General features: G+C 46.0%; 1 protein-coding gene across 1 annotated transcript in view; it reads right to left on the bottom strand.

Annotated features, from left to right (window-relative positions):
- The window catches only part of LOC142591459 (nucleoside hydrolase-like), a 41,335-nt gene that overhangs the window by 14,231 nt on the left and 14,989 nt on the right, over positions 1-12,115 (bottom strand). The window contains exon 2 of the mRNA XM_075703787.1: positions 2,454-2,734. Within this exon, the coding sequence (XP_075559902.1) occupies positions 2,454-2,734 (281 nt within the window). The remainder of the gene's footprint in view (positions 1-2,453; positions 2,735-12,115) is intronic.

Raw genomic sequence — 12,115 nt, 5'->3', positions numbered from 1 at the left:
AGCAGACATACTGCTTTTTATGAATAATGGTTTTATAAGCACCGCATCAATTCCGGAGATATTAAAAACGGCGATTGTTAAGCCACTGTATAAAGCAGGAAAAAAAGATGAAGTTGAAAACTATAGACCTATTTTTGCTTTGCCTATACTCCCTCAAATACTGGAAAAGTTTCTGTTTGATTGCATGACTTCCTTCTTAAAGAAATTTTCACTCCTAACACCAAGACAGTTTGGATTTGTTGCTGAGCGAGGTACTATTACACTGTTAGAAGAATTCACAGATGAATTATATTCTGCTCTAGATAAGAACCTGTATAGTTGTGCTTTGTTTTTAGATTTAGCAAAAGCGTTCGAAACTGTAAATCACGATATTTTATTGGAAAAGTTGTTTCGTTTGGGTTTCAGGGGACCCTTTTTTGATATTATTTGCAATTATTTACAGGATAGATCACAGGTGGTCATGGGCAGTAAAGAAATTTTTAGCGCTAGAAAATATATTACAGCTGGTGTTCCACAGGGATCCGTGTTGTCCCCTCTTTAATTCAATTTATTTATGAACGACTTTCCCACGATAATTACAAAGTCACTGTGTATCAATATGCAGATGATACAGTTGTACTCAGTCGTCATATGCATTATGAAGAAGCAATTAGCGCCCTACAAAATGCAGTCCATAAGGCTATGCAATGGTTTGAAGAAAACTCAATGCTAAGAAAAGCAAAATCATGTGCTTTCGTAGTCCATTAAAAACTCAAAAAATGAACTTGCCAATATTTCTGCATAATGAACATTGTATTTCATGTAAATGTACTGCTATAGAATATGTGGAGACATTCAAATACCTGGGTATAACGTTCAACAGCGGCATGTCTTGGCAACATCACATGGCGTTTTTGTGTGGGAAACTACGTAGTGTTGCATATTTACTTTTCAACATAAAAGGTTTAGTACCTCTACCAGTCAAGAAAATGATAGTGCATGCACTAGCGTACAGTGTGCTGAGGTATGGGATAACGATCTTCGCCTTTTGTACAGAGCACTGGAAAAATCGGTTTATAAACTACTAAAAAATATATTAAGAAATGTGGCTTATGGTACTACACTTAACGACAATAATATTTTTCAGGAATTAGGATTTTGCACATTGGAGGATTTATTTACCAGAACTGTTATTATGCGGCATAATTGGAGCGATGAATTCAAAGAGGCATACGACACACCTCGTCTGTTATAAAATAAAAAAAGTTTTAAGGTACCCTATTCCACTACTAAGTATGGTGAAGCGAGAAGTGTATACATCCCAAAAATATTTAACGAATTGGCCGATGAATTCCTCTTGGCAACTTCGAAAAAACAGTTGAGGAAATTATTGATGAAACGTTGAAATTTAGTCCTGATCTTTTCTTAAGTTGTTGATGTGTTTCTCTTTATTTACTATGTCATTGTCTGTTAACGGGTAATACTACCAAACATTTTTCTCGAAGTTGAAAAAAACGTATTATTATGTATATGTCTACCTTTTCACTTTTTATGTAAATATATAACCACATCGCTGTACCGGCCCTGCTGGGCCTAGTCGCACAAGTCCTCGTAGACGTAGACAGGCCCGTTTCTTTGTTTTGTTTTTGGATGTGTGTCAATAAATATTATTATTATTATTATTATTATTATTATTATTATTATTATTATTATTATTATTATTATTATTATTATTATTATTATTATTATTATTATTATTATCACATATATAAATCAACTATTATTCTGCATTCAGTAGACCAACAGCTCCCTTGTCTGCGCTAAGATAAGCTATCAAGCTGGCCTGGTTTCTTTCTGATCATAATTTTTCAATTGTTGCTTATGGCTTATAAATGCATCAATTATGTACACTTGTACTAATATAACGATTAAATGTCTTAACTTCACGAATTACGCATTTTTGTGCAGACACAAGGCATTACACTTTTCGCCGCACATACAAATTTTCCCGGGGCAGTCACAATAGAATGCTCACCCACTAATAAGCACGCTATGGCAGGGAGGGTAGCTTAAGTTGGGTCCCGCACCGGTCCGCTATATCAAACAACGCCTGAAAGAGAGCTGAAAACAGCCTAGCCACCCTGCCAATCCGGAAGTGGCGGTAACGTGTCGTCAGAGTTCCGAGGAAATCCGAGTCTGTTTGGCGGATCAACGGACAGCGCTCCGTAGCGGAGCGGGTGGGGTGCAAATCGACCCGTGTGAAAACGCAGACTTGGCTCTAGATCAACCAGTTGAATTGGCCGTATCACTTTAGCGCGACGTAGTGCACGGAACGCTGGATTATTCTAGCGGTTTTGCTCAAGCAGTCAATCAGCGCGCACTGAGAATGATATATATCTCCGAAAGCGATCGTCCGAGAATATACGTCCCCCATGCAGGTTCGTTGCCCCTCCGACTAGTTGCGCGGTACTCACGTCCGTTCGGTTGAGGACATTCAGTGTCCTAAGAGTGTTGTTGTAGGCGGTCTCGAGTTCGGCGTTTCCGGCGACCACGGTGATGGCTTCGATGGTCACGTTCTGGAGCGTCGCCGCCAGCGTGATTGCAAGGGCGTCGTCTACGCCGGGGTCCACGTCGAGCAGAAGCCTCAGGCAGGAGTCCTGACCATTTCCTCCGGTCGACAGGACGAAGTCAGCGTTTCCCGCCAGGAAAAGCACGGCGCAGGCGACGCGTATACTCGTCCACATGAGTATGAACACTGCGGGACCCAGTAGCCGCGGTTTCGGATGAGCTATAGAAGCACGGCGTCGCGTTTTGCTGCTGGGCATAATGCAGCGATACATTTGCAATTCCGGATGTTAGAAGGACCAAAGGGGGGACACGTTCATCGTCAGGTGGGAGCCGAGAAGTATACCGTATCTACTCGCACAATGCTCGCCCTAGCATAGCTAACGCACTCCGCATATAGGCCATCGAAAGACAACAAGAATAATATTTGCTCAATTAATGGTTCCCACCTCGAAATTTGCTCCAGTGACATGCATATGTCTGCTCCGACGTCAGTGTTGACAACGACTAGGGCATGTATACGCCGGTCCAGAGTCACCTTATTGATCCGTTTAGTGGCCCTAGGTTTAGCTGTAGGGTCGGCAAATGAAGGGCCTTTGTAGTGCCTGTAGAAGCTGCACGCGTTGTTATTACAAAGGTAAGTGCTCCTTGTAAGTGATATCTAGATTGAATTTTCAATGTCGGGACTGAGAACCCCTAATTAATATAGCATGATTCCGCTGTTTTTTTATATACCACCTACAACGTACTATGGGAAATTTTTATTCGAGTAATTAATGCACCCCGCCAACTTCGCATTAAGTTTCCACGAAATAGAAGTGCGGGCCTTAGGCGGACAGATACGGTATACTCCCAAAAAGTATCGTATTCTCTCCAATTACACGGTATTAGAAAAACAGGTGCACAAAAGCCGGTATACTGCTCACTGAGACAACATATGATGAAAAGAAAAAGAAAGCGTAATATTTTGACCGATCAGGGACTTAATATAGAATTAACAATAATAGGGATTAACAGTGATTAATACAACTTAGAACCTGCTATGCAGGCGTACGACATTTCGCTTAAAAAGGAAGCTTCGTATCCGGAAGACACTGCAAATAGAGGTTGGGCCCGAAAACATTCCTCCTTCTTTTGTTTTATTTTCCTTTTCTTTTTGCAGTATGGCACGCCGACCTGGTTTCATTTATTCTGCATGCGTTTTTGTGCGGTATATCGAAGGCAAAGCTGCCCGTGCCTTGCATGTAATTTCTCCACTTGTTTTTTTTGGGTTTTTTATTCATCACTTAAGAGAGTCCTCCCCCTTCCCCCTCTCCCCCGCCCCCGCCAGTGCAGGAGATGTTGCCCCAACAATCCCCGAACACCATTCCACGTGAAAGAAAAATTAAAGGAACTTGTTCAGGCTTATTTCTGGTCGTAGAGGGTACATTCGTGCGAACATGCGAGATGATAATTGCTAAAAGTAGTTAGTGCGGTAAAATATTTAATTAGTTATTTCGCTACTGAACAATCCGCAATTGAGAACTCTCTACAGAGCAACAAAAACGCTGCAACAGGCTTTTCGGGAAGTTTCCATCGCTTGAATGGTAAATTTGAGGTATGATGTTCAGCGCGCAAAGTAAGATGATTCGTTATGTCCTGTAAGATTCAAGAAATAAAATACATAGTATGCACGTACGTCATTCAACGATACTGCGCGACCCACGGTTTACGGCAGCGCCATCTTGGGGAACCTATAGGCCTATGCGCGCGCCTGTTGTTAAGTACCCCAAGATGGCGGAACGTAGCGGAAGCAGACGACAGGAGCGCATGTGACGACAGGTGCCTACTATGGGCTATGTACTATGCACTATGTACTTCCCCAATATTGTGTAGCAGCCAATACTCATAACCGTGTCTATAATAAAGAGGCTGCTGGCGACCCCGGAACATGCAAAGTAAACACGGGACAAATAATAACCGCGGTCTATTATCTCTTCGCCTAATATTGCACATCAGAATACGACCGCCTTTTTATTGAGATGGCAATTATGTGGAAACCCATGACGAATGTTCGCCGTCGCCGTCATGTTCGCAATAAATTTATGTAAATGTGTGCTACATCTTTACCTGCGCCCTATGTGAAAACTACGTATGCTGTGCTATTGAACCGCCCAATATGCTGAAACCAGGTTCTACGTTGTTGACTCAATTATTCCTCAGGAGGTTTGACAATGGCAATGCGCGAGCGAGAGTCGTGACAAATTTCATTCACTGCGCACGCATTTTCTCTTTATTCTTCTCAGACTACGAAAAAAAAGTAAAAAAGCAATATACATGTTCAATATCTTAAAGTTACGTGATTTCACTGGCGTGCCGCGCATTACGCGCAAATGCACTGGCGCTTGTACGATGCAATCACAGGCCCTACGCGGCGTTTTAATGTTCTTAAGTGTGACGAAGGAGCCTATGTGCAACCGCATATGTCGGCTACGTGCGAAGTCGCATCCACCTGCGGTTAGAACATCGTACCAGCAGTCGAAGCGCTAAGCGAAGCGTGTAAAAGGCGGGGAGCAGACGCGACCCTGTTGCTAGTCGTTGCTGGCCCCAGACAGTTGGAATCTCTCACGCGCCAGCCGAACAAAAGTATCCTGCAGGTACGTAAGTGAACCTACGGAATTGCGTACACATTCTTTCATGCAGTCACAACCTGAAACTGAGCTAATTCGAGGCGTGTTTGAGCGCACCGTGTGCGTGCGTCGTGTTTCAGCAACACGAACTCTCAACGTGCGGCTACGTTACGTCTGAAATAATGGTTCTTTTATCTATTTGTCTTTTGCGCATTTCCAGCATGTCCAACAGGACATTATTGGGGCCAGTTACTGACTGTAGAAGCAAAATCTCGCCTAAAAAACTGCACCGCAGGGCTCGAACGAACTTTTCCCAGGATGACACCCTACGCCATATCAATGAATGGCCAGATAATTTCTTATGAGAAAACTCACAAATTTCTTGGCATAATCATTGATAGAGATCTCTCATGGAGCCCGCACGTGACCTACTTGAAAAAGCGTCTGACTGCGATCTCCCAACTTTTCAAGTTTCTGGGAGGAAAGACTTGGGGAATGTCAGTGCATGCAATGTTGGAATTGTACAGGGCTCTTTTTCTGGGCTTCTTGAGATGCAGTTTGCCCGTACTGACCAACACCTGCCAGACAAATCTTCGTGCTCTACAGGCTATTCAAGCTCGGGCTCTCAGGGTTTGTCGTCGCTTGCCAAAATGCATATCTATAGCAGCGACTATTGCGATTGCTCGGGACCAACCTATACAAACACACATTGCGGTAGAAGTGTTGAGAGTGCACATTAGGCACGTTGACCATGCCTGTTCCCACCATCTGGCAACACTACCGTCAGAAAGGCCGCAGGCAGCATTTTGTACTACAATTTCGGAGTATTACGCCTGCCTCCCGTCAGGCTTCACCCCCGCAACTAAGCCATCGATTCCTCCATGGTGTTTGGCTTGACCCGCAGTGCACCTCACCGTACCAGGAATGAGGAAAAAATCTGAGCTGTCATCACCTGCTCTTAAACAACTAACTCTGCTCCTTTTGCACGAGAGGTACGCCGAACACGTACATATTTATACTGATGGATCCGCAACTCTCCAGTGTTCCTCTGGAGCCGTGGTCTTCCCAGCGAAAGCCACCACCATCAGTTTCAAGACATGTCACCCAACGACACCGATGGCCGCGGTACTTGCAGTCCTTCGCGCTGCACTTCGTCTCGTCAGCCAAGAGCAACCTCGAAGATGGTCAATATTCAGTGACTTGAAGGCTGCACTGCAATCTTTGCTATCGGCCCTGCGGCGCGGACCACACGAACAACTGGTATTTGAGATTAGAGAACTCATTCATACCTTAACTGAGAAAGGACACCACGTGACATTTCAGTGGCTTCCAAGTCACTGCGGAGTCATTGGGAACGAACACGCTGGCAACGCTGCTCGGTCGGCTCTTCAAGAGGACGAAGAGGAGCCGATACCGTTATCGAGGACAGATGTCGCTCGAAAACTTCGAATCATCAGCCGTGACATCACCTTCTCCTTGTGGAACGCTGGAAGTTTTCACGACTACCGACTCCACAATCTTGACTACCCTCTACGCCTTTGTATTCCAGCTGGACTCTGCCGTCGCGAATCTACCCTGCTTTGTCGACTATGGCTAGGGGTGGCTTTCACCAAGTCTTTCACTTACCGAATTGGATGGGCCGACGACGCCACGTGTGAGGACTGTGGTAACGAGGAGACTTTTCAACACCTTCTTTGTGACTGTCCTCGATATAATTTACAGAGACAATCACTCGCAACCGTGATAGCGCGCTTTGACCAAAGACCTCTCACAGAGGATCTCCTTTTAAAGTACCGCCATCACAAGCCATCGCAGCAGAGGGCGACGAGGGCACTGTTGCGGTTTTTGAGGGCGACAGAATTGGACAGGTGGCTGTAGCCTGAACAGATGTTGATAGTGCGGCAAGTGTCACTGTGCTGTGCGATGACAGTATTCGGTGCCAGTGACCGATTGTGGTTGTGTGTCTACGCTCCTTCCTTTCCTTATCTGTACTTTGTTACCACTTTACCTCCCCCTCCCCTCTCTCCCCAGTGTAGGGTAGCCAACCGGATCTTTTTCTCTGGTTAACCTCCCTGCCTTTCCCCTTTCCTCTCTCTCTCTCTCTTTCCCAGGATTTCCTCCCGCAGCGCGTTAGCCCTCGTCTGCTACGGCCGGGCCAGCATAGACGGCGCCAGTGTCGAGACCATGCCGGCCGCGGGCTATCCCTGTGAGTGCTTCGACCGTGAGCGAAAGTATCGGTTTTTTTATTATAGCCAGGTAATAATAATTTTGCTTTTGAGGGCGCGAAACGACTGCCTTATTGAAGCCTCCTCTATTCATTAAAGTCTCTTTTTTTTCAAATCGGCTCCCCCCCATTAATAGTCGAGATATAAATATTTCCGTATCGCGCACCCATGATTTCAGGAGGCGAGTTACACTGCGAAGCATGACCCTATCTTCACTTGCCCCGTCTAGCCTCCGCATGCGAAATTCCTTCCCTGCGTTCTCCCATACCGGACCTAGAGGATCGCGTCACACATACGTCGCAGGCATCACCTTCGTTTGTTTTTCTCCTCGCTTTCTTGCGGCGCGGCACACTTCCGCTGACGGCGTCGCGCGCGAGCGGTTGCAATTGTCCCGTTTCGCGCAGCGCGCGATTTTGAGCGCTGTGCACGATGACACTTGACTAGCGGTATAATTATGCCTGTGCAACATTCTAAGAGCAGCTGAATGACCTCTACTGAGCTTCGCGTGAGGCTGAGGATAAATTCTTTGACCAAGTTGGTAATCGTTAGTAATTTCATTAAATGTGAGGAGTGGATCTTTTAGCTGAGTCCTTTCCTGCCCCTCCGGAGTCTCCAGGCCGTCGCTGCACGTGAGTTCTCGCGCACAATTGTGGGCTAGCTCGTTGAGGTTTTGGAAGCCCTCGAGAACGTTCGTCCCCATGTGTGCGGGGAACCGCGTGATACAATGAAAACCGGGGCAAGCCCTTTTCTCTAGAATAGAGGCCCTCTTCTCCTGCGAGGTTACCCGATTCGAAAGCTCTGATTGCGTCTCTCAAGTCGGTGTAAATGAAAGAACGCTCTGGGTCACAGGCGTCCTGCGCAACTGCAATTTGCTCTGCTGTACTCGCAGTGGCCGCTGTGACCGAGGCCGAGGCGCGAAGCACACCCCGTCCGTCTACAGCCGACAACGCGAACACTCTCCTGTTCCCATTCTGCGCCGCATCCGCAAAGACCGCGGAGACTCTGTCATCTCTATCTTTCTTCAAGATGGCTCGTGCACGGGCGTTACGTCTGCCCCGTTATGTTGTGGATGTACGTTTCGATTATATTTTTCGAGATCGCCTATGGCAGAGAACATCAGTTCACCTCTTCAAGAAGAAAGGCAGAACGAAATGAAAAGGGAAAAGAACATATCACTCTAAACAATCGTTCTTTCTTTCCCGAGTCAGTGTTTTTAACATCTGTTTAGCGCCTATTTTCTCTATATTCTATTTTTTTGTCTAATCACCAGCGGTACCACGTACTGCACTTCGCGACGGCGTCTATAGCTGTCACTAAAATATGTTGATTTATTCAGCTATTCAATTGATGACACGAAGGATCTGACATGACACGTAACGTAAAACATGTTTAATGTCAAAGTTATGCGGGAGGAGCAGAGGAAATGTCGGGTTAAATTTGCAGGTGCCTTCCTTTCACCTCGAAAAGGGAAATATGATGTCATGTCTAGGGCACGCCTAGCGGCGTTGCTAGGTCGCCTAACACCCGGGGCCCGTGTTTCTTCTCTTACCCCTCCTCCCCCCCTCCCCCCCGGTGTAGTCAGGAAGGCGAGGATATCGAAAATTTCTGGACAGTTGGGCGGGGGGTGATGTTTCAGCACCAGCACAGCCGCCTTGGAACACACCACCACCCTTTCGCTTTCGTTCCCAGAGATTCAAAATTAAATTATGGGGTTTTACGTGCGAGAACCACTTTCTGATTATGAGGCACGCCGTAGGGGAGGACTCCGGAAATATAGACCCCCTGGGGTTCTTCAACGTGCACCTAAGTACACGATGGGGGCTGCCGCCGTGGCTGGGATTCGATCCGGCGACCTCGTGCTCAGCAGCCTAACACCATAGCCACTGAGCAACCAGGGTTGGTTTCCCAAAGATCGCTGATGTAGCAGGTATGCAGGCTGTTTTATTTTCTGCACCAAGTAACACAGGGCGCTACACTGGTAACTTGTGATAAGCGCAATCGCACATCTGCTTTCCGACTGTAAGGCTTGGCAGCGAATACAGATAAAGTTTTAATTAGCAGTATTAGAGGAAACATTACATTTGCAAATTTGGAGCCCGGCAGTCATATGTTGTCCAACAACTACTTCACAAAAATCGTCACAGGTACAACAGCTTGCGGTATTTTAGTCGCTACCCGAACGTTAATTTTTTATAAAGATTCATTCAAATAAGAAATGACCCAACTAGGAGAAGTTGTGCAGCGTCTGAATTAATGGCAACTGTTAATGTGTTTCCTACAGCCAACTGGTATGAATCCAAAAAAACCATTTTAATAAATGTCTCGTGCTGTGTCTGCCTTGGTCACTCTACAGAGAAGCTAGCTTGGCTAGCCGTTAGCATTTAGGATCAAGATATGGCGTTCCTCGTCCGGTGCATTTACTTTTCATGCGCAGCATTCTTTGGCGAGTACCCCAGCACTTTGGTATCAAAATTATGCAAAATCGCGTCTGTAACGCCAAAAAACTTGACGCACTTCCCATATAGGCCTTCACAAAAAGGGTTGGGGTGGCCGACATAAAATTGGAAGTAGCATCAGCGTAAATTTGGGCGTGATACAGGGATGGGCCAAGCTGAATTTTCTTGTGATATGAGAGTGGGCCAACCTAAACTTGGGGTGAAATGGTAGTGAGCCAAGCTTAATTTGAGGCTGATATGGGAGTGGACCAACAAAAATTTCAGGTGATATAGGGGTGGCTAAACCTAAGTTTGGGGGAAGAGGGGGGGCCAACCTGAATTCGGGAGTCAAAGGTGGTGGGAGAGTCTAAATTTGGGGGTGATATGGGGGGTGGGCCACCCTAACCATGGGGGTGATATGGGGCTGGGCCAAGCTGAATCAGGGGTGATATGGGGGTGGGCTAACCTAAATTTGGGAGTGATTTGCGGGGGGCATTCTAAATTTGAGGCGATAGAGGGGTGGGGCAGGCTAAGTTTGGGGCTGATATGGGGGTGGGCCAACCTGGAATTGGGGATGACATGGGGGTGTGCCAACCTATATTTGGGGGTGACATGGGGGATGGGATACCTAACCATGGGGCGTGATGTGCGGCAAGGCCATGCTGAATTGGGTGGGGGGGTGATATATTGGTCTACTAACATTAATTAGGGGGTGATATGCGGTGGGTCATCCTAAATTTGTAGTGATCGAGTGATGGGCCAGCGTTAGTTTGGGGCTGATATGGGGGTGGGCCACCCTAGATTGGCAGGTGGTATTGGAGTGGGCCAATCTAAATTTGGTTGTTTCCGGAGGCGGGCCAATGTGTATTTGGGGTTTATATGGGGTTGGTCCTACCTAAATGTGGGGGCAATCTCGGGGTCGGCTAATCCTAATTTGGTGGCGATATGGGTGTATGCCAACCTAGGTTGTGGGTTTCCGTCGACTCGAAATTTGGGGGCGATTTATTGAAATTCGTGGGTGGACGAACTTCAAAATTAGGGGTGGCCGAATTGAAATTTGGGATTGGGCCAACTTGAAGTTTAAGGCTGGGCGAAATGAAAATCGGGCGTGGGCAACCTTAATTTGGGCGTGGGCTAATTTGACTTTGAGGGTGTGCCAACTTGAAATTTGGGGGTGAGCCTAATCAATGTTTGGGGTGGGCTAATTGAAGTTTGGGGGCCTGTTTGCGAATAGTTTGACAACACCAGTGGTGTTTCTCCATCCCTTTCATCATTGCGAAGTATGTATATTAATAATTGTTAGCCAATACCGCTCAAGGTGAGCTACCACTCGAGCCTTCACAGACCACTGGGCTAAAAATATCACAGGAGTGCTCTCATCGCGACGACTGCAACGTTCAATGTGAGGATCCACAAGAACTAATCGCAGACCGAGCTGACCATTTTCACAACAATGTCATCGCTAACACTACTCGCTCGTGCTAGACACAACACAAGCTTACAACGATCATAATTCAACTTTCACTCGCACGCTAGTCGACACGTTCTCAGGTCACATTTTCGGCAATCATCTGGATAGGAACCTTGCTGGATGTTTTACTCTTATGTTGCGTCGTTTTTCACGAAGGACTTCTCCCGCAAAGGGAATACATTTTTGAGATTGACGAGGCAAGCTAGTATATAACTCACACGAAGCAAATTTATGTATGGTTATAGAGATGTTTCAAATAATATATATAATTAAATAAGATTTCCGATAGTATTATTTCGACCGGGCATGACAGCGATTTCTTCCCGCCTGTCACAGTGCTTTGACCGAAAACCTAATCATTTTGCTCAAACTTGTTGCCCCATACTACATGGGCTAAATGTACAAAAGTGCTGCGAGTGGTCACAGCTTGAAAGCCAGTCTATTTTGTGTACTGTTTCTGATATTGTAGTAATGTGGAGTTTTCCTCTTCATAAGAGCTCAGAAAGAAAAATATTACAGTTGGTAGCTAAGCGCAAAGTACATTGGAAGACCTGAAACCAGCGATTTTTTTTTTTAATTTGCGGGTTGGTCTTCTCGGCTGGTCGATCGCCGTCCGATCACTTCAACAAATTTTATTTGTGTGCAACTGCAGCAGAAACGTCGATGCTACCGTTTCATTGCTAGGAACTTTATGCCCTACACACACACAAGAAGCACACCAGATAATTGGCACACGCACTTTTATAAACTTCCATTCTTTTGCTAATTTCAGTGTAGCGAGGTGTCTGCGAACGGAGCATTTTCTCAGTATCAGTCCAGTGTTAGCAGTGA

Source organism: Dermacentor variabilis, chromosome 8 (genome assembly GCF_050947875.1).
Source record: "Dermacentor variabilis isolate Ectoservices chromosome 8, ASM5094787v1, whole genome shotgun sequence".
NCBI classification, from domain to species: Eukaryota; Metazoa; Arthropoda; class Arachnida; order Ixodida; family Ixodidae; genus Dermacentor; species Dermacentor variabilis.
Note: the sequence above shows the minus strand (reverse complement) of the source record. Positions and strands in the feature narration are given on the sequence as shown.